This window comes from Lissotriton helveticus, chromosome 5_1, assembly GCF_964261635.1.
Source record: "Lissotriton helveticus chromosome 5_1, aLisHel1.1, whole genome shotgun sequence".
NCBI classification, from domain to species: domain Eukaryota; kingdom Metazoa; phylum Chordata; class Amphibia; order Caudata; family Salamandridae; genus Lissotriton; species Lissotriton helveticus.
This window is the reverse complement of record NC_136065.1, coordinates 1,177,116,481-1,177,140,014: the sequence shown is the minus strand read 5'-3', so window position 1 is coordinate 1,177,140,014 and position 23,534 is coordinate 1,177,116,481. Positions and strand designations below refer to the sequence as shown.

General features: G+C 43.6%; 1 protein-coding gene across 16 annotated transcripts in view; it reads left to right on the top strand.

Annotated features, from left to right (window-relative positions):
* ABLIM1 (actin binding LIM protein 1) overlaps positions 1-23,534 on the top strand; it is a 670,048-nt gene that overhangs the window by 643,101 nt on the left and 3,413 nt on the right. For 2 of the 16 annotated variants that reach the window (XM_078643869.1, XM_078643874.1), the window contains exons 21-23: positions 11,496-11,601; positions 12,760-12,824; positions 15,380-15,770. In XM_078643869.1, coding sequence (XP_078499995.1) covers positions 11,496-11,601; positions 12,760-12,824; positions 15,380-15,499 — 291 coding nt within the window. In that variant the 3' untranslated portion in view covers positions 15,500-15,770. Of the gene's footprint in view, positions 1-11,495; positions 11,602-12,759; positions 12,825-15,379; positions 15,802-17,773; positions 17,782-18,789; positions 18,865-23,534 lie in introns of those variants that run through there. The other 14 variants (XM_078643880.1, XM_078643876.1, XM_078643883.1 and 11 more) reach the window with 12 other exon arrangements.

Here is a 23,534-nt window from a genome sequence, read left to right as displayed (position 1 = left end):
TGCCGCTATATCATTGAAGAGATCAGTGAGTCGGGTAGTTAACTCAGTAGCAAATGTTCGGTAGAACTGAAAAGTAAGACTATCAGGTCCCGGGGCCTTGTGTAGCTTAAGGCTGTCTATTACACTTTGAACCTCTTCTTGCGTTATGGGGCGACCGAGCTCCTCATTGGCTGCTGTGGTGGCTTGGGGGAGCACCGCTGAGTCCAAGTATTGGGTCTGGTCTCATTCCAGAGGGGATCAGCCCTATAGAGGGTTCGACAGAAAGCACAGAACACCCCTGCTTTATCTGTCTTGCTCACCTGTAGGGCCCCATCTCCATCTACAATTTGTTTGACATATTGCCTTTCCTTTTTTACCCTAAGCTGTCATGCAAGCAGTGAGCCAATCTTGTCCTTACCTTCATAGCCTCGAGCCTGAAGCCTCAAGATTGTGTTTTTCAGCCCTATTAGTGTAAATAGCATTGAGCTTCCCTTTGAGAGCCGTAACTTTCCGCAAAGAGGGGGTGGACGGAGAGTCCTTGTGGGCCCGATCAGCCTCCAGCAATTCCTTCTCTAGTGTCAATCTTTCTTTAGTGTGAAGTTTTTTCAGGGTGGAGGTGAGTGCGATGCATTGCCCTCGTATAAACATATTGAAGGTGTCCCAATTCTTTCCGTAGGATGTATCAGCAGGGTAAGGAAATAATCTTTAATTGCTTTATGTAAGTCATCCCCGGTGAAGCCTATCTAGGTATAAAATATTGTGGGAATACGATCTGACCAGCTTGGAATCTTGGCGCCGGCCAATTGAGTAAACAAGTCAAAGGCGTATGGTTCAAGAGGCTTATAGGGTGGATATGGGACCCCGTGAATGCCTGTAGAAGTGACTGGCTAACAAAGACATGGTCAATCCTGGAATATGATCTGTGTAAGTGGGAGAGGAGAGGAAAGGAAGGAGTTATCCTGTGTTGAGGTGTTAAGGGCCCTCCAAACATCGAGCAGCCCTATTAGCTGCAGGGACGATTTCAGCGCCCTACTAAAGACTCCCCCCGTGGCCCTCTGTGGGTAAGTGGTGTCAGTCTTGGGATCCCAGATAAGAATAAAGTCCCCCATTAGGATGATGTCCTCTGATGTGAAACCGTCCAGTGTTGCAATGAATGTGAGAAGAAATTCCGCCTGTCTGGTATTGGGAGCATAGACTGTAGCTATAGAGCAAGGGCGACCCCTCAACTCCCCCCAAACCATCAGGAACCTCCCCTCCTTATCTATTTTAGTGTCGCGGTCAAGGAATTCGTAAAGAAGAGTGAAACATCATGACCACCCCATTCTGCTTTTTCACATTAAAGGAACGAAAAATCATGTGGTCGTTTCTATGCTTAAACCTGTGGTCTTCCCCTTTCATGAGGTTAGTCTCCTGCAAGGCTACTAATTGTCCCAGCTGATCCCCAAAAAATGTCCACACGCGTTGTCTTTTGTTAGGGGAGTCGAGGCCCCTAGCGTTCCAGGACATAAAGTTCACTACCATTTATGGTGGCATAGCGTCCCGTCCCACCTGGGCGCCTGGGTCACAGAAATCTTCCCGTTCTCCGAACCCTCCCCCCCATTAATCCTCCTATACATTCTCCATGCTAGACATCCTAGAAAAAACAGTACCAGTGAACTAAACCAAAAACAAAGGCGGTACCGGAAGTCCGCAAAGCCCCCGTAGGGCTTTGTTTCTTGGTGACTTCTGGGGCAAGACATTCCCGCTCCTAGAGCCCCGTGAGTATTCCTTTTAGGGTACTGAATCTGGAATGACCATAGTCAGAGTCCATGTCGGAGCAGGCAGAGTGCGTCCAAAAGCAAACTGATCCTCCAGTAAAGGCAGGACAGGGGGCCTTCCCCTTCTCTGGATCCCATTAACCGAGATCACTTAACGAGTAGTTCCTCATTTGGTAACAAGCTGCTCAACGAAGTAGCAGAAACTGTATGCCCGCTCTGTTTGGCATCTGTATAGGGAAGCGACCTCGCAATTAACGTTGCACTGACCTGCCCCCTTTCTTGGCTGCCTGCCAGTGTCCAGGTGACCCTCGGCCTGAAGATTGCTCCTTTCTCCTGTTCCCTATTGATGCTTCCTGTTGCAGTGTTGATTTCGCGAGGGCGAGGAGGACCACGGCCCTCTCCAACCCTGTGAAGTGATGTTGCTTATCGTTGGGGATAAAAGGCTATTCCGAAGGTATATGTCCAATGATATTTTATCTGGCGCTCCCGTAGGGCCGCAGTGATCAGGTGCAATTGCTAACGGCGAGCAATTGTGACCTGGGCCCTGTCTTGGAAAAGTGCGTATGTAGCTCCTTGGAATTTCATCGAGTTTCTATTTTTAGCTTTTCGAAGGACCAGTTCTTTAACTCTAAAGGAGCTGAATTTAGCTAGGATATCCCTCGGGCATCTGCTCTCGCCTTGTGTTGTCGGGCCTACCCTGGCGACTCGCTCCAGTCGCACTTCTCCTGTGTCCTCCCCCAGCACGCTAGAGAAGAGGCCTACCATAAAGGAATCCAAATCTGATCCCTCTTTCCCTTCCTCAAGGCCCCTCATTCTAATATTGTCTCTTAGTGAGCAATTTTACAAGTCTTCACATTTTAATAGGGCAGAGTTCAGCTGGACGGTGAGGGACTCCGTATTCTCTTCTAAGGGTTGAAGTCGACCCTCACACTCCTGACATTTTGCCTCCAAGTCCAGTGTGCGCGTTCCAATGGAGTCTACATCCGCCTGGAGTGCCACCATTTGTATTGCCATCTCTGCTTTGAAGGAGTCAAAAGAGGAACCTGTGTCTGCTTTGATATTGTCTCGTAGTTCATTCTTGAACTCCTTCAAGGTTGCCAATAAGCCCTCCCCGGTAAGCGCCATCTTCTCAGTCAATGGGTTTCCTTCCCCTTCACCTCCACCTGGCTTGGATGAGCCAAAGTAGCTGGAGACCTTGTCGGTTTGGGCTTTTTTCTGTGGCATAGGGGCTGGTCTTACGGTCTATGCCGTGCCACCCAACGTGGGAGCTATAAGATCGGGCGTGGTAGTGCAGACGCCGAGGGCACCCACTCTCCCCTCGGCTGAGCAGGAGCATGGAGGATCCTGGGTGCCTTCAGAGCAGATCTAGTGGCACTTCATCTAGGGGGCCCCTCTCCACTGCCAGGGTGCCTGATTCAGTGACTGGGGACTACTTCTCGTCTTAATATACTGCTTATGTTGTACCTCCTTTATCTCAAGATCAGGCGCTCGCCCTTGGGTTTTTCAGTTTGATGTAGGGGCCTGCTCACTCTCCTTCTTGGGCAGCTGTGGTTGCATTACCGAGTCCACATATGGCGGTCGCCTCTGCCTCTTCTTGGTGAGATACCCCCGTGTCTTAGGTGCTGTGAAAAGAGCCCCTCTTACCATCCTCCCACGTCTCCCCATGCGCTTTACTGATCCTCACCGCGACCTCGTCCCATACTTCTCGCTCTCCCAGTGGGATCAGGGGCGCCCCTCGGGTTAGCGATCCCTCACTCAGGGCGCGGTCTTCCGCAGGATCAAGTTGCATCGAAGTCACTTGGTCGTGCTCCTAGCGGCCGCTTGGCACTACCGCCATCTTGGCTTCACTCCGCGGGTCCGCCGTTGCAGTCTGGAGACTGACGCCACACCTCTCTGCCCAATAAAAGTCTTCCAGAAGTGTCCACTTATGTTCGCTCGCTCAGCATCAGCATTCCTGGGTGTTTCCACTGGGTGCTGCGAGGCAAAACGGTCCGGCTCACGGGGCTCATCGCAAAGCCATTTCGGAGTCACGTCCTCGTGGCCATGATGGCTGGCCACACCCCCTCTACTCTTTTATTTTTATAAAAATATGCACACCATCCTTAGATGACAACACCTTTACTTTTACACTTTAATGTATGATGTATATGTTTGCAAACAAGCAAATATTAGGCTTGCGTGTTAGGTGGCCACAACCCCTTGGTGATGTTTGGTTAAGAAGTATCCCTACTAGTGCAGTGCATGGATAGCTGTAGTTTTTGGGGAGGGGCAGTTTGAGGGTCAAGTTCAATAAAAGCTCTTGTTGGTCATGGGGTAAAAGAAGGCTGATCTCTTAGTCGGCATAAGCAAGAGTAGCTTCTGGCAAATGTAGCACAACAGCGTGAATTTCTAATCACAGTACATCAGTAACATTGATAAAACATATGGAGCTAATTATACAAACGTACTGAGATTTAGGCAATTGTAAGCATACAGAAGTGATCGGCGTAGACCTACATATTTACATATGTTGCATAGTGCTACATTTGTCCTATTTAAATTGTTTTCCTTTTTGGGTTGTAAAAGCTTCTTTTATCCCAATTTTCCTGGAAATTGGGTTGTTTTGTGCACTGTGGAACATCCGAATGATTCAGGATCATGTGATTTAGTAAGTGTTGGAAAGTGCATCAACATTCAACATATTCATAGGATGCTGAGATTACTTTTCGTGGAAAATTACCATGGTAAAAACATTTTTAAATTCCTCTATTTTAATCCTAGGTCTCCTTCCTGGCAAGTTGAGAAATGTAAAAAACATGCATTTAAGCTCCTTTTCATTTCATGGGAATATTTTCTGTGGGAATTCAGTTATTGCCCTTTGAAAATTAGATGCACTTTCAAAACACTTATAATGCTACTTTAACATTGTTCGCTGAGGTATGAGTTTAGGAGAGTAGGAAAGGCACTGTTTATTATGTGAATTCCGACAAGAGGCTTGGCATGTGTGTTTTCACCACGGTTAGACCACCAAGTGTGACTTGAAATTGCTAATGAATACTGAGTATCCATATGAAGACTTTCCGACAGTCAGAATTCTACAGTTCCTGGTTCTACAGGTCCTGGTTTTGTGACCTTCTATTCGGTAGTGTACTAGAAAAAATGCCAGGTTTTGATTGCTTACACTTGACTGAAAAGCTTGTGTGTATCAGGCTTATAGAACTACAAGACAGGGTACATTGGGGTCTCCTACTACAATTAACTCGAAAATGTTTTTGGCAAATGGCACCTTTTTTAGTACATTTGACCAGCAACTTTGGTCTATACTCAGGAGGATTTAAAAACGAATTTACTGAGGAACAAAAACCTGTTTGCCTCCTGCTACTGTTTCAGTTTGCTTAATCTTATGACATTGTGCATGTGTTTTCAGAAGATAGTGTGCCGCTCTCCCCTTCTCTAGCTGTTCTTCACCTTGGTGTGACAATAAGTGAGCGAGGCACGTTCACCTGTTCTGCAAGACAGCAGAGCGGTATAATTGGATTGACAACTAGGACGTACAAACCTTAAGGGAAACACAAACTAGCCTGAACCTGGAGTCTTAGACCTCTTTAATACAATTACCAATGAAAGGCGAATTACTTTAATGTTTACCCATGAAATAAATAGGGGTGAGTAATAAACGCTGTTCCTCTGGCCGAGTTAGCGGAGTTTTGCCCACTCTGCTTGGAATGTGGAGTTCTGAAAAAACTCTGCCACCGCCGCGTGGTGGAATTTTTTCTTGTGCGCAGCTCGCCAGTGTTAAAAATTCAGGCAGTCAAGGCAGTTCGCTACCGCTCGCGTTGGGACAACGGCTCCTCGAGTAGAAAATCTACTTGTACTTCATTAGGAAAACAGTGCCTTCTGCCGAGCTGCTTGGTGCAGCTTGCACTGATTTTACAGCGCAAAACAAACTCCCAGCGCTAATAATCAGTGCGAGCAGCGTGACATACTGAATTCTGCCGTAAACAGAAGTCTCTAGAACCTCATGGAGGTTTTAGGTAAGTCCGCGAGTTCCGCCCACCCCTAGAAATAAATTCTGTCTTCAGAAGAATTTGGAAGCAAACTACATACATATTAATCATCATGAATGGGAATTCAAGTAATGGTTAGCTTATGGGCATTAAGAGCACACATGATCCTGGTGTGGAGAGGGAAAAGGTTCTCACATCAAAGCTCATTGTGAGGAACTATGCTCTGCATAGGACACCAAGTGCTTTATTGGCACATACTTATGATGTTGTGCAGAAAATAAGTCTTCTTCCAAGTTGTAAGATGTTGCTCACAGCCCTGACCAGGGTGGAAGGTGACTGGTTCCAGGAAGACTTTGGCACTGCGGCAGAACAAGACTTGGGTGCGGTACAGATCTTTGATGACTTCTGGTGCCTGTTGAATCTGGATGGTCAAGCTGCCAAGGCTGGGTACTGAGGACACAAGAGAAAGCATTCTGAGCATCACAAAGAGTGACCTTTGCAGAGATTTGAACCAAGTGTTTGTTCTCACTAACTGCAAAACAGCAAACTGGCAACACATATTGCACAGGCAATATCCCCAAATGAACTCATCAAAGGAATGTCAGTGGCAGACCTATCTTACATCTACATTTGATCATGAGGTTTCTCCTTATACCTTTATAAACAATTATATGATGGCAATCCTGTCACTCTTGCTCATGTTGTAGAAGATATGGCCATAATTCCAAGTATTTATCAAATATTATGTACATATGTACACTATTAGTGTCTCTTCGAAGAAAGTTTTTACGCCCATGTTTTAACCGGCGTGGAATAAGGACTCTTGAGGCAGGCTGTCTGCAGAGCATTGAATTACAATTCCGGACAGTGGGCCATAGATTTAAATCAAGTAATATAATCGATTTGACTCCTTGAATTGGCCATCTTGTAAGTGAAATTGACTCCTCTATTTGAGTTTGTGCATCCATTACAGGCACAAACTCCCTGTGCTAAAGTAAGAGATGTGATCTGAAATGCCACTCTCGAACATTTCTTTAATGGAGGATTTAAAAACTAAGGCATACCCCTCTCCTCATCTGTTTGCGTGAAAACAGAAAGTCGGAGTAAATTTGGCCAAGGGACTAAAGTCAGAGCAGCTATCTTTTGTCAGTCAGCGTAGAATATGAAAGGAGAGACAATTCAATGCAGGGCTGACTTTCCCCTTTCGTCTTTTTAAGAAAAATCCGCTTACCGTGGATAGAGCAATCAGTTTTCAAACGTGATCTTAGGGGGTTGGCCCCACCCCACCTGTTCCTAGCACTGACGGGCGCAGGATGGGCTCAGGCTTGGCCCGGTTGCCTTGCATGCTGCATGACAACGAAATGCACTTTATAGCCCTGTTCGAAGTCTCAGCTGCTGGCAATCGTGGACTGGAGCAAAGGCCACCTCCAGGGACCCTAAGAATGATGGAACTTTCAGTCCAGCTGAAAGTTCCTTATGTGCCGCTGGACAATGAAATGCGTTTTACAGCGCTATGCAGCATCTCAGCTTCTGACAATCGTGGGCTGAAGGACAGGGCTGCCTCCATTGGCCCTAAGAATGATGGGACTTGCAGTCCCACTGAAAGTTCCTCCTGTGCCGCAGGACAACGAAATGCACTTTATATCGCTGTTCGGCATCTCAGCTGCTGGCAATGGTGGGTTGGAGCACAGGGCCGCCTCCAGGGACCCTAAGAGCTAAGAATGAAGGGACTTGCAGTGCCGCTGAAAGTTACTCTCTTCTTCACGTCTTTAGACTTAGAGACAGTCGCAGGTTAAAATGTGTTGCACAAACTGCTTTTATAGCTTTTATTTTAAATGGATTGCAACTTTATGATTTTAATGGAAGAAGAAAACAGTTTGAATGGTAGGGCAGTATTTCCATATAAATGAAGGTCACTTAGGGCCAGGACAGGACGTCATTAGTATGCTCACAACGTCACATTCACCCTTCTCCATTTCCGAAATTCTTCTCCCGCTATGCCCAAGAACTCTCAGTCAGAACATATTGTCTAGGGCTAATCCTTTTATTTCACATCAAACCAGATAATTCTTCACAGACCAATAGGAGAAAACCATTCTGTTGGGATATATACAAATATTCATAGCATCATGCTTTAGCCGCATCAACCTGTCAAAGGCATTAAGTATATCAGGCACGACGTTACTTTAACTTCAGTTTTGGCTATACACTTTAGCGGCGACATGTCAAAGGCAGTAAGAAAATTAGGCACAACATTACACCTGCACTTGAGCTTAGCCTTACAATGGAACTTGTCCGACTCATCACGCCAAGCTCTCCACTCAGCTGTGCACATTGTGCTGGCAGGCCCCAACGCGCACAGCAAACAGTTGCATTACTTGAAATCCAGGGCACCACATAACGCACTGGCCCACCAAGGGGTGCCTGAAAACAGGCAACCTCCCCAAGGTTCTACTCAGTCCATACGTTGCAGGTGAGGGCAGTAAAGTCCAGGACCACCGGAAGGTCATCCTCCTTTTCCGCCTACCCTCAGCAGATGTGAATCCTTCCCCCTCCTGGGTTCCATCCAGACGCTGAACTACCCTTGTTGTGCATCTGCCTTTGTTTTTAACTGTCAGTGCGCCGCAAAGCCTCGTTCTTCTGCCGGGTGGGTGGGTGGTCAACGACGTGCCTCTACCGCTTGTTAGAGTTCTGAGGGGACAAAGAGGCTGACTACTCCAGGGCGTAGCCTTAAATAACCTCCCCAACATTCCTTAACAGCCTGATGACATCACCGTCTCTCCTTACTCAATACACTCCCTTCTTTGTCAGCCCTTAGGGGGCTCAGTCACGTGGCGCAACTAAGGGTGCCCCTCCCCATGGGCGCGGGGGGCGCCTGTTCAATCGCAGAGGCATACCCATTTGCCCATTTAACCAAGAAGGATTGTCTCCTGCCCCCCCCCCTTTTATTTTTTCTTTCTATGGAACCGCTTGCAAGTAGGTTACATATTGGCAGAGGACATTGGGGGACACCCTTGGGAGGATTCTATGACTAAACAACTACTGCCTGAACCACGACTCCCTAATCCACGAAAGCTAAACAACGAATAATGCTTAACAACGACTTTTTTTACAACGAATCCCTTCACCACGAAAATACTTTAAATTGCCCATTACTAATTGACGCCAGTATGTTCTTTTAAATAAACATGTTCAAGCTATGCCCATCAGTGAGCACCATCAAGCAGAGTGAGATGAAAGGCTTATCGGATTAAAGTGTTCCCCTCTGCTCAAGCACAATCAAGGACAGTAGACTTTTTAAGGCTGATAGAAATTTAGCATGTGCTTGTTTAAAAAAAAAAAAAAAAAGTATTAATAGATGATTATTTTATATATATTTTTTGTGAATATTCCTTAAATTAACATATTTTCCAAAGGAAAGACATACTTTTAAACTCCGCACTAATTTAAAAGTCAATAATTCACACATAGAGTCAGACCTGGCGGTAAAAGGGTTCTAGACACACACGAATGTTGCTCTAAGCCCACTTAAAGCAAACCGGGAGAATGAACTCGGCATAGTTTTCAGCGATAAAGAATGACAAGTCAGGCTCCAGAACCCCTTGTAGATTCCCTAGAATGCTTGATTTAAGTTTATACAAATCTGTTTTTTTCACAGAGCTTTCTTGACTTCCCAGAAATTGCAGGCACTCTTCCCCATGGCTCCACAAACTGCTCCCCTGCCAACAGTCTCCAGCACACCTAACCCATATGATGTGGGAATGTACGAAATGACAACCGTTTTGATTCGGGGTCCTTGAGGTCCTGGAAAGCCTCATGGACAGACATACTCCGCGATCAATTCTCGTGGGAGGTAAACCCAGGCTAGAAGGAGCTAAGCTCACTACCAGGTACCTTTACCTTGTCAGCCTCCTGGTGCACCGCACCATCACTCGCCGATGGAAGATGGCGAAGCCCCCCATCATATCCTCCCGGCATATTGAACACCAACATTGGGTGCAGGCTACTTGCAAATCCCTTCACAGGGAAGAGAAGGGGGACTTTGGGGATTACCCATCTCAGACCTATGGGAAGCCCTGGTCCAGGTTCATAAAGATATGGTCTCCAACGATGACCCCCTGTCGTGAGGGGCCGCGACCTTCAGAGATGCTATGTTCCCACTATCAGTCCTCCCCATCGTTTGAGCCTGTGAACCTGGAATACCCTCTCACAACTTTCCCGCACAGGAGGCCCCTGCGTCAGGACTGCCCCCGCAGACTGCAGTGCCAGACTCTCCCACATTACCCCCATTTTTGGACCGTACGTGCCTATACCTGCTAGTAGGTGCCACTGGTAATCCCACCCACCCTGACTGTCCTACCATTCTGTCCCCCTTCTCTGCCTCAAAGATAGTTTAATTTGTTTTGTTCCTGACAGCATGTGCCCAGCATACAGATAACATATGTCTCCTGTTTCACATGTATACATTGCTCTCTTTATTATCTAAGCATGTTATATTGGAATGCAAAGATCTGCAATGTGATGGCCGGTGCCAGGCAGTTTGGTTGGAATTACTGAATAAAACTCTAAAATGTTTTTTAAAACAAAAGAAAATATATGAAGACCACTTCCCCCAGAAGAAAGATCTCTCCTCCGACATAGCCTGCTTGGCCTGCTAAATGGTGAAAGCAGAGAAAAAGTAGAGAGTTGAAATGAACACAGACAATTGATCTTCCCTCAATCAGAACCCTTCACAAAGGTACCCTTTAAGCTGTATCTGCTTCTTTTATTGTTGCAAAGAAGGTGGTCTTGGGAGGGGGTACGAATCCTCAAGCAAACTGAGACAAATTTATCTTTTTACTATTGCTACTGCAGGGATTATGCTTGCCATGACAGAGATGCTCAACCTGTGAACTCTATGATTACAGCCCAAACCTGAGGGATTAAAGGTAGACATAACACCCTAGTAGCTCATCAAGGGCGGTTGAACCATGATGGGGCATTTTAGGAACGCTGCGCTCTTCTGATACTCTACTGGCCTGGGCTTTCAGGCCTCCTAACATTTGCTGGCAGCTGGTTGTCCTGTGTGCTGCTTTCTCGTCTGGAGATGTCAAATTGTTCTTCACCCTATGATCGAGGAAACTGGGCCATTGACCTGCAAGGTTACTAAACCCTACCTGACCATATCAGGTCAACAATGCTAGGATCCTGAGGCAACCTGATTCTTGTAGGTGATACGTGTTTCTGCACAGGTAGCAGCTTTGTCATGTTATCTCAAAACTATTAGATCTCCATACCACATCTTTGCTCTCTTCCCTGGCCCTTTAATAATTCCTACCTCCAAGATGTCTTCTAGCCCTGAAGCTGGTATGACTGTTAAATGTTGAAAACTATTCAAATCCACAATATCCTTATCCATCAGATAAGTGAAGTAGAGATCTTGATAAGAAAGGCCCAGTCAGCTCCTGCATGACTTGGTGAACTAAGCTGAACTCACCCGTCAGTTGATGTACATGTGGTCTTGGTCCTATGCCCTAACATTAAAGAAAGATTGGGAGATTTTAGGTAAGACTTATGTCAAAACTCACAGTTGTGCTCACAGTGTATGCGGGGCTGAACTTCCTCTAGCATTTACCGAAGGAGGGGAGACTAACAGTGAGACTGAAGTAAATTGGCCAAGACATTGCTACCACTCTGCATACCAATGGTGATCTGCAAGTGTAAACATGGAGACAGTTTCTCATTTGAAACACCTCGAATAAACAGCCTATTTTCCTTCTTTATGTATCTTCAGCTGAATTCAGGTTTGGGGCAGTTAATATTGAAAGAAGAAATGGAGAAAGAGACCAGAGAACGTCCACCTCTTCCTGCCAGCCGATATGACTCTCCTCTTCATTCGTGTAAGTGAATGTTTGTTCAGCCATTTGTTGGTGTCCTAGGGCTCTTTCAGAGACAGTTTGCATTCTGTGGCTTGGGAACAATGTTTAATATTTCAGTGTGTTCTGTTACATTATGTTCTGTTAAATTGCCTTCCCTTCTGATGCTTTGGACTACATTTCCTTAAGTTGAGCACCGTCCTTACATCCAGACAACTGTGTAAAATTGGGGTCTGGGAAGTGAGTGAACTGGTTGTGAGTCAACAGTAATGTGAGTTAAATTAATGCTTTTGGAGATTGAAAGTGAGTTTATTTTTAGTCCTGTAAAGAGCTTGACGAACAAGGGGGACATTTTAAGTGATCAGTGTTGGTGTGAACGCTTACTAGTAGAGTAGCATGTGTGTGGCCTGTGTTCGTTCTCTTCTTCACCTTTTGTCGTAGTTTGGTGGAGGGGCTGGACCCCTTTGCTGTACCTTATTATTCTGCTGAACAGTCTGAGGAAATGGTGCTAGCTTTCTGGATGATGTACAGATGGATCTTATAGTGAATTGACCCCGAACCACAAGTTTGTGTTCTTTAACAGAGAATATTACTATTTGCTTTGTAAAGTTTGTCTAAGTATAATAAACACAGACATCTCACATCATGTTGTACGCATGAGGTTCTACTATTTTAAAAGCTTTCCTGATGTCAGGATATAAGTGACATACATTGGAAATGGCTAAAATAGTTATGTGATCGGGCCTAAGCTTGTTTATCACCTGCAAGCACCATCTTCACATTTTCTTTATTTTGTTCCACCATCCAATATGAATATCAGTGGCCAGTGCTGTTATTGTACTTTCATGGTATATGAGTCTGGACTGAGACTTCACTGAGTTGTGATGCCCTTGTAATACCTTTCAGGATTTATGTGGACCAATTCTTTCACACATATATGATTACCATTAAGAATGTATTACCACAATCTTATACAAATTGAGTCTCCCAAGTTGCAAAGGATAGTTATGCCCAGTGTCACTAATAACCATATGCATATTTGGTTTTAGACTTGATTAAGCTTCAGCAATAGGCCTACTGGACAGAACCTCCTCTGGCTGAACACTTCTGTAGAAATCTGGATTCTTTCTACTTATCACCCTGTCCACTGACATCCATTGCTCTGTTGTTTTCTTATTTCAGCCCCGCAGGCCTCTGCATCCAAAACATCATCCCTCCCTGGTTATGGAAGAAATGGACTTCACAGGGTAAGAGATGGGCTTCAGGTTAGAACAAGGCCCACAGTAGGCGATCTACAGACAGTCTAATTGGAATAAACTGGTGCTAAGTAGCCTGCTAGTGATGTATACTTTGGAAGTTGCATTTATTGAATACTTTAAAACTGAAAAGTTTGATTACAAATAGTGAGCCTTGTGTGGATTTCTCAAAACTATAGTGAGCCTTGTGTGGATTTATAAAACCAACATTGACATGGAATCTGCCACAGACAATTAAAAAAGGAAAAGACAGGTGTAAAACACTAAAAGCAGGTTGACAAAAATATATTCAGTAAAACATTGGTCCATCCGTCCTCATGTGTGATAGGAAATGGCCAAACCTGAAGTAATCTGCGCACCATGAGGAGCACCTCCACATTCAGGGATCGACATGAGAGTAGATGACCACTGAAAATGTTAACTTCTTCCTGAAAAGTGTGAGGTATACATATGTTGAGTTATGTGAATGCTCAGGGAGCAGAGCAAATCAGTAAAAAGGCTGAACCTCACTCTGAAGCAATCGGCTGACGTCCTTGTCCTCATGCAGTAGGGGATTTGGCCATGATAGTACACTCAATATGCAGAAGGAAATAATCTCAATAGACATCTTTAGTTTTGCTTTACTAGTTTCACAACATGCTGTAAATCCCCTGGAAGCATGCCACATCTTTTATCAACACCTTTTTGCACTTCAACGAAATTTGAATTTCTCCACCTGGATATCGTTATTCATAATTATTGTAGCAGATTTGCGTCATGGAGATATTGTCAATCAAGCACCCTCAGAGCCCCATTCTCTACCTCCCAGTTTTTGTTTGGACTTTTGTGTGCATCGTAATGGAACAGGACTTTGGTCAGTATCAACAATGTTGCTCCACTCTGAATGCTCTTTGACATCATCAAAGATTTCACAGCCCCTCCTGCTACTATCAGCAGTGCCACCATCTCGTGGCTGGAGGGTATTGCTGGGGACCATATCTTTATGAACCTGGGCCAGGCATCCCATGAGTCTGAGATAGGACGTCTATAAAGCCTCCTCATTCTCTAGGACCTCTCTGTAGCATTTGACATAGTCTCACACCCTATCCTCATCAGTCAGCTGCATGGGATTGGCATCCAAAGGCCTGCTCTCTGGTGGATCTGCTCCTTCCTAATGGACAGAACACAAGCTGTCAGCCTGACACCGTACTCCTCAAAAGCCTGCAAACTCACCTATGTAGTGCCTCCTGGATAATTACTCAGCATCACCCTCTTCAAAGTATACTTGATCCCTCTGGCCACAGGACATCAACATCATCTCCTAAACATACACGTGACTCATACTCTCCCTCTCAGACAAGACCCCCAGCACAAGAAACAAGTTCACTGCCTGCTTGGCCGAAGTCACTAACTGGATGAAAGCCACTGTCTCAAGCTCAACACCTATTAGAGAGAAATAATGATCTTCAGCAAGTACTCCTCACCATGGGACTCCAACTCGCGGCCGGCCAAACTCAGACCAACACCCACACCCAGAACCTACACCAGGGAACCTTGAAATAATAATTGACAGCAAACTAGACATGATTGCACAAGTATTCGCGATCACTGCATCCTGCTTCCACACCGTGAATATGCTGAGGAAGGTCTTCAAATGGCTCCCAAGCAACGCTAGAAAAACTGTCAGTCACGCCCTAGTCACCAGAAAGTTAGACTACGGGAACACCCTCCACACTGTGATCACCAAGCCACTCACTAGACAACTACAGACCATCCAGAATTTGGCAGCCAGAATCATCCTGAACCTTCCACACAGATCTCACATCACACCACACCCTAGGAAACTATATTGGCTCCCAGTGCACAAACTGTCTCAATTCAAATTCCTTGTGCACACATTCAATGCACCACACAACTCAGGCCTCACCTACCTGAACAGTTGCATCTCCTTCCTCCACTCACCCAGACACCTCTGCTCCACAGGGCTCCTCCTCGCACACATCCCACGTAGACTCAGAAACAGATCAGGAGGATGCGCATGCTCTCACATCTCTCATAGAGCATGAAACAAGCTCCCACTCCACATCAGAGCCTCCTCCACTCTTCTTGAATGCCACAATAAGCTGAAGACCTGGCCTTTTCAATTAACCTGCCTACCATAGGCAGAGCTAGGCACACACACCTGCTCAGCACCAGGATACACTCACAGGTAAAAGTAAGTTTTACCAATACACATAACATAACATGTGCCATAACGATGTTCTTTTGATACTTCATTTGTTCCTCCGTAAAACTCCTCAATGGTTTACTCCTCTTAAAATCTCATACATAGGACTTTGTCCAATCTTTCCGAAGAGCCGCACAACTGAGCAGGCAACATGGCATGTGTTTGACTCTGGCCCATATCTACCAGCCTTCCAGAGGCACCGACCTACTGCGCATGCTCTGATTTTGCAACAGGGTGCCTCACCTCTATTATCCTTCAAATTTGTTAGTGTTGTTCTTCACAGTATGTTCACTGTTTCCTGAACTTGCCGTTTCTTCTCTCTTTCCCCCCTTTGATACAGGGTGTGTCTACAGACTTTGCTCAGTATAACAGTTACGGCGATGTCAGCGGTGTCCGGGGTAAGTGTACTGCAGGGAGGGGAGATAATGTTTGTCCATATTTTGGTGATGACTGCTCCTGATACTGGGCTTGAATTATTTCAAACCAATTAAAATGAGAATTTGCCACTGGCATGGATCTGATCTTTTCCAACAAGGACTTCCTGTTAAAAAGGGAAAGGCAAGCACAAGCTGTTCCTAGGATCTCAGAGGAGATGAGCATAATTTGTAGGAAACTGGAACTGGAAAGAACGTGAGAGTAACATGCTTAGTCAGCTCTCAAGAGCAAATGAAGTAAATGAGTATTGACCAGGTCAAACTATTCCTTGCCAGTCTGACTTCATAACTCTGAGAAAGGAGCCCATTGCCTTACCGGTCTGGCAGGGGTTGAGCCATCGAGCCTTGTAAAGAGGAAACATTACATGGCTGAAAGGGTGCTCCCTTCTAAAATGTATAATAAAATCCCAAGAAGGGAATGTCGCTGTCACTTTACTGTGCTCCTTCGTCTCTCTTGCAGGTAGCGAATGGGATTGAAAAGGTGTGAGTCAGTGGCAAAGGCTAAGGTCCCTGCCTTGCCCAATGGCAGCTGTCACAGGGTGGAACTTAAGTGTTTGAATGTGCCCGCGTAATAGATACTCTCCATTACCTCAAAACCGTAATAGAAAAGCTCCTAAAAAGGGGATGAATTGAGATCTTTTTTGTATGTTTAGATGGGTATTAACCAGCGGCCGTAGGTCACTCCTACTTATGGATGTGAAATGCTAAATATGAAATGTTTAAATAGTCAGCATTTTCAGGCCACTGAAGTCTTTCTTCTAATGTATCATATCCGTCCCAAGTGACAGTAATTCACACATCAGATGTGCATTTTCTCCCTCTGCTTGCAGCTTTAACCTCTGTGATTCAGGCAGGAAGTTTATATATGAGATGTATTTCTCCCATTAAGGGCGGTCACAGTACATGGGGCAGTGTTAATGGGTTAAACATTGAAATGATATGACATGTTTAAATGGGTAGTTAATCAACTAACATTTGTAATCAGTACTTTAACATTCTAAGAGTGCCAGTGGGTTGTGAATCCCATTAATGACGTTCTAACTCCTCTGAGACTCCTCATCTCTCATTTGTCCTGTGTTTGATCCACGGGTTTACTTCCTATGTTTCCCTCAATATCCTGCACATGCTTCTCAGTCATTGAAACACCAGGCTCTGTGATGAAAAGTGAATGCCTGAACAAAAGGAGTGATTCAGTGATAACAGCATATTAGTTGCAGTGAAGGAATCTGAAACTGCTGTAATAAATAAAGGGAGAAGTGTACACAGATACCTAAATCATCACTGTACCTACACTTGTGGCAGTTTTATTTCCACATTGGAACTAAATATGTGCTGTTTATGTTGTGCTGCTTTGGAAGGCATGCTGTATTCGAGTTTATAGACTTGAAGCCCCGCCCAATCACCACCCATATTTGTCATTGGCTTGTATCATTGTCCTTCCTAAATGCTGGCTTCTGGTTTGTTAATAGACTTGTTAGTCCCTCCTTAGTGCCACCCTGTCTTCATTTGTAACCTTCCATGCGGACAGGCCCTCTTTCTTCTGTTGTTACACGGTATGTTTTTTTTAGTCTGTTAGAACTATTTTCTTTAATGTGTTTCTCCTACTGCAGGCACGACATAATTTCATGCAACATTCAGTGCGCCATGTGCACTTTCACTTTCCAAGCAGCCTGAGAAAATGGTGGCTGCTTCTTTGAAATGAAATTGGACTTGCATTTACAAGAGTTTGAGCTATTGGCTTTGTAAATGACAATGCCTTTTATTTACGTGTAAATTAAAGGTGTCATTTACAATGGCAATGGCTTAAACTCTTGCAAATACGAGATCTATTGCATTGCAAATGCTTGTTTTGGTAGTGCAGTGAGTATGTAACACTCACTGCATTTTTTATTTGAATCATTGAATCTGTACCTATGTAATACAATACCTACTTGTGCTTTGACTTGCATAGTCTTGGGTAGGTTAACCTACTTCACATTGATTGGTCACAGAATAATCGTTTGATTATTTCTCTTATCACAAACGTAGATATCTAGTGTAGTAATGCCAGTGAGCATCTAGGATTTCCAGTGCTCTCAATTTGTTGGTGCCTATGGTGATATATACTTTGTGCCTTTCATTTGCTTACTATTGAACCGGGGAGCCCCTCACCCTTTTTTCTGTCTTAGAGTGTTAATCCATCTGCGAATAATTAACTAAAATGGTAACCAAAATATTGGCCTGTTTCTTGAACACTGTTATTTCTGTGAATTTTCACTACTTATCAATCTAATTGATTTTTTGTTTTTATTTTTCTCCAGATTTTCAGGTGAGTTGTGTTTATATTTTTTCCTGATTGATCGTTCCAGTATTTCACTGTCGGGAAATGTCACCTTCTGGAACTTCATTATAACAAACCGACAAGTCCTAAATCCCTGCATTATTTGTAACCTCATAGAGTGGTTGTGATTCTTTCACCAAAAACTCAAAGCAAAGTGGACATCCCCAACAGTAAATAATATTAATGTAAATTGTTGCCCTAAACACATTCTACTAGTGTGATGTCTTGTTTCAACAAGTGCCCATACAAACCCCGGATTATGGGCCCTGCTCTGATATTGAGGAAGCACCTCGTTGAACAATATTTGAAATGCTCCTGCTCACATTCATGTGAAACTTGGGACAGAGAATTATATAAATGGGATAAATCGGTAGCTGAGGGAAATGGTATTGCCTTCCTATAGATACAGAAAAATGGTCTTATCTCTCTGACTCAGTGGGACACAGTGTTGTTGCACCTGCCAAGACTCAACACACTGAATAACCTTTCCAAAATGAAACATTATATGTAGGATATAACATACCCCTCACCCATCCTCAGATCCAAGGGGAGTGTACTGCTATTTCATGACACAAACTCACTTTACCTTTATTCGTCCATATGAAAATGTGTTTTTACACTTTCACTTCACTAATTGTTAGGACATGCTTGTGCAATAGTCAGGCCTTGCTGCCATGTTCAAATATGTAACAGTAATTGTGATTGACCACCTGTTAAGCACATATTAATATTGTTTTGATGCTACGCCCAGTTCTACTCCCTATTCCATCCCCTACCCTAATATATGGTCATTATCCTTTATATCCATATGCATTTTGTATGGAATTCCTCCTAATGTCATGTTTTTGTGTTTCCACGAATTACTAACCTACAAAACAAAAATAAGTGTACATGCTCAGCATTTCAGCTGATTTCCCCCTTTTATTCAAGACCTTGTTGACTGCTTCTTGCAGATTTTGTTTCTTGCACTAATTTGTGTTTGTTTCTTGCATTCAGTCACTTCCTGACGGCCAGGTTCCGATGAAGAAGATGGACAGAGGTGTATCTATGCCAAATATGTTGGAGCCAAAGGCAAGTGTTCTGTAGCTAGCTACAGCGTTTACAACGCAACTTTTACCACACACTACCTTTACCAAGCAACTTTTACAATGCAATTCGTTACAACGTATTGCGCTGGGGGGCGCTGTAGGATAGGTAATAGTTTAATTTACTATCCAACACCTTCCCTACTATCCACGGGGACTGGAGTTGGAATAGTAAATTAAACTATTCACTATCCAGCGCCCCCAACGCAAGTCATTGTAACGACTTGCGTTGTTAAACCTGAGTTGTAAAAGCATGAGTGGAAAAAGCATGCGTTGTAACAACGTACATCCAGCTACAATGAATGAGTGTACAGAAGCCTGCCTGCCTGCCTCAGATGAAGTATAAAGGGCAAGAGTGATAGTCCACCATGCCAAAAATTTAAGATTTTTCGGGCACTGTAGTAGGGAGAGCGGCATCCTTTTATGAAGGATTGTGACCTGCTTCTCAGGCATATGCCAGCAAACTGTGTGTCCAGACAAAGATAAAGAAGAGTTGGGGTTTAATGTAATAGGCTGCACTTGGTGGGATCAGAATTGGGAACCGATGTGTTACGGCAGGTCTGCCACACTATTCCAGCATGGCTACCCTCCCTTCATTTGTGTTTTTTGTGAAGATAGACGTCCTTCATCAGAAGTGTCACAAATGTAGCATACTGGGTATTTTGCTCCAGCACATAGGGGCATTTCAGGAGCTTTTTTGTGCAGGACCGCCATTGTTACCATGGCGGTCAGGGGAATGCTGCTGGGAATGAGTGGGTAGCCCCTCCAATCCCATTTTCACCAGTTCTGGTACTGCCAAAAGCGTGGCTGCACTAGCAGCCGGCGGTGGCTCTGCCATAAGGAACACTGCTTTCTGGCCCTCTAAATGAGGTAGGAAAACAGAGGGGAGTGCAGGCAGGACATTTGACTTTTTGTGTGAATAGCACATTCCCACTTCAGGCAAAGAGGCAATAAAGCTCAAAGCTGTGAACATTATAGTCTGATTCAATGACATATGTAAATGCATGAATCATAGATTTCCACCTGTGTTTGTTTTCTTAGATTTTTCTAGACTTTCAGCAATTGAAAACCATGCTCTTAGAAAACTATTAAGTCATAGATTTCCAGACTTGCATCGCTTTCCCTTACGCCACTTTTGCACAATCATTTGATTTATAGGGACTTGTGGGAATGTTCATTTTCCTAGATTGTTTTTTCCACATGCTAAATATGTTTCTGGGTGGAGAATCTTTTAGTTTAGGTGGGGCAACCATATGTAGCTTTTCTCCTTGTACCTTTATTTTCCAGTCGTTATTTCTTTCCTTTGCAACATACATCACCACAGAGTCCACTTGTTTACCTTCTATTTTTGTGGAATGTTTTTACGTGGATTAATTTGGAACTTGTTATCTTATTCGCTGACACTTTAATTACTTTGAATATTTTTTGTACTCCTCTTTTAACTGTAATACAATTTTTTTATCACTGAATCGTATTTAATTCCCCTTCCATTAATTTGTATTTATTTTGTGCCTCCATCTCAAGCATACTTCCTCTCCTCATTTCTTGCAACCCTCTAGGGAACTACATATGGGATGAAAAATATTATACAATTTGTTTTTAGCTTATATTGACGTGCTATAGGGTGACAATTGCACTCAAACTTCGGCTTGCTTGTTAGGGGTTAAAGAAATTTAAGAACCTACATGTGTGGGCGAATCCTGGCAGAGTTGATGTATTGCCCCATGCCACTGAACTAATTAAGGAACACCATGATAAAAAGCTTAATACATTTATGGAAATACCACGTTATTCCAGTAAAGAGGTATTCTCCTTCGTTACACATGTGAATTAAAGCACATAAACTATGAGCTAGTACTTAGGGATCAGATTCTCACAAGGACCAACTGTTAGAGAAAGTCCAAGAACACTTTTGTGTTAATACATATTTGACTCTTAAAGTCACCATACACATTACCAAAGGGGTGTTGTGATCTGCAACGTTTGTGCCAGAGGTGGTTTCCACAGCTAATATGATTGCTAAGAAGTATGAGGGTGAAAAGAACAGGAAGAGTTGGACTTTGACAGGATAACATTTTGTTTCCATTGTTCTGGCAGCCAACTGCATGTGGGAATTTTCAAGAACTGCCCTGCAATAGATAAAACTTGTGCTAAGTGCAGAAAGAAAGCCGTTTTGTGAAAGCCTGCAGGAATTTTAGGAATGTTAATATGGTACCTGATGAGGTTGAAGATGATTCTCAGTGTTTGATCCTCAACGTGATTTTAAGTGTGACAGGAATTCATGAACTTCCAAAATTCATAGTTAAAATGGATGGGAAATATATTTTTATATTAGTACATAGTGCATTATTATAAGAACATAGTGAATGAGCTATGAACTTGCAGAAAATTATGTAAGGCTGATAAATACGGGGTACACAGTGCATAGAATCAATCTCATTGTATAGCTTGGGCAGATATGTACTTTAAGGAGAGATAATACTACAAGTAATGCGTATATGGCAGATAAAGTGGACGCAATCCTAGTTGGCCTCACGAAGAAGAGATGGGAATTAAGATAGACGCGAAGGCTCACCACCCTGTTTACGTGTTTAATAAAGATTGTGACTCCAGTGACACTAATGGTGAATATTGAACTTATGGATAATGATTTGCTAAATCTCTATGTCCAAAAATTCAAGACTAATCACCTGATTTTTAGTTTGATGGATGGCATATCATCTTTTAGGATAAGGGAGTACATTGCATCTGCCATCCAGAGAGTACTCTGTTTGTCAGATTTAGAGATGACTGCGGGTCCATGAGCCATCTCTGTACCTTGACAGAAATTGCCGTCATTGTTGTTACTTCAAGATACAAAACGTTTGGCAGACAGCTGCCATTAGTTTTGCTGGCTGTTCTCCAATGCATATCTGGCAGCCTTCGATGGATGGCACTATCAATAAATGGGTGCGGGAACGTAGTTTGAAGAAGCAGAGCTTGTGCTGTGAAGACTCAACCTGTCAAACCTCTGAAAGGTCCTTGGAGGAAGTCGGGCATAGATGTAATTGATCCTTTGTCAGCAGTTTCACATCAGGAGACCTTTGGGTAAAGTCACCACAGATTTTATAATTGAATTTCTGAATGTTGATTTCTGTAGAAGGGGGATTCCCTAAGGAAATTGTATGAGACAATGGACCACAGTTCATATACAAATAAATGAATGACTTCCTTGTGAAGTGTGATATTAAGCATAGACAAATATCTGTACTCCATCCAAAATCTGTGGACAATTGGAGAAAGTTTAGTAGACTTGTGAAAGAAGGTGTACAATTGTCAGTCAAAGGTGACCTGAAGCAGAAAAAGGCTTTGGAAGCTACTTTGCTTATATATACAATTCCCAACAACGTTAGTGGAGTTTCACCATATGAGTTATTGAGGGAACACAGACCAGGATCTTCTAAACTGATCCCATAATGGGTTAAAAATACATTTGAAAATACAACCAGCATTAATTTCTACAAAATAAGACGGCTTGATGAAGAACGCAAAGTGAAAAAGAAGGATTACACGAACAAGAAGAAAGGGAGAAGTTGAAAAACTTAACTGCAATGGAGATCTAGTCTGAAACAATTAAATGTTCATGCTGGTAAAGGGCTGTGTGGTAGGTGGAGGTGTAATTGTGGTATCTGCTGTGTAGTTTATTTTCTTGCGCTATAAATCTGCATCTAAAGAGTAAACCACTGGATCCTGTTTGCTGCCTTCTTATTTCAAATGTAACACTTTCCCCATCCTTTGCCTGGGAAAACATATGTTCAAACTCCTTTAACATTCTTACAACTACATAATATTCGCTTATCAGGCAAGCTGATCTTCATTGTGATCCTCTGAAGGTATATCTTTAGCAGGCACAGATGATGCTTTGTGTTATTTTGTAAGCACAAAGGATTCAGTGACTAGGACCTTGAGCATTTGCTACAGTGAGTAGACAAAAGCCGCCATATTCATTCAGAAGGAAGGAGGTAAAGGGACTTATATGAAATCTGTGGATCAAATGTGGGTATGCTGCCCACTCACCCTAACAACAGTGTGATATGATCAGGTTAGGTCTCTTTCGGACACCTCTGATGCATGATGTGATTCAGAGGCCATGGATGCAAGCATCGTAACTTAAGGCAGGGAGGATACTTCAGGCAGTCGTCTGTTTTGGCTAAAAGAATTACCAAACACATGTTGGGCTCAATTTACAAAGGTAGTCTAAAATATTTCATAGAGCAGCCTTAATCAAATGAGACATTCACTGAATTCCAAGCGTACTCACATTTTTAAGAATCTCATATGCATAAATGTAACACGCCTGATTTTCCACTTATGAAAATGCCATAGTCAAACGCTTTTGTACTGATTCGCTTATTCTTATCCAATATACAATATATTTAATTGTGGAAGAGCCCCTTCCACTACACCCCCACCAAGTCTGATGGAATTTCCTCCACTTTCCCACCCTGCAACCTGATTTACTCCTACCACTAACAGGAGTAATTCAGGGTTAGATTGTGCATTCAAAAGGTATGTGGATATCCATTAACCTACGAATTTGTGTTGGTGTGCCCACCATGGAACACCTACTCACATAAGCTGGTTTACTCACACTTAAAATTTTGCGTACACACAAAA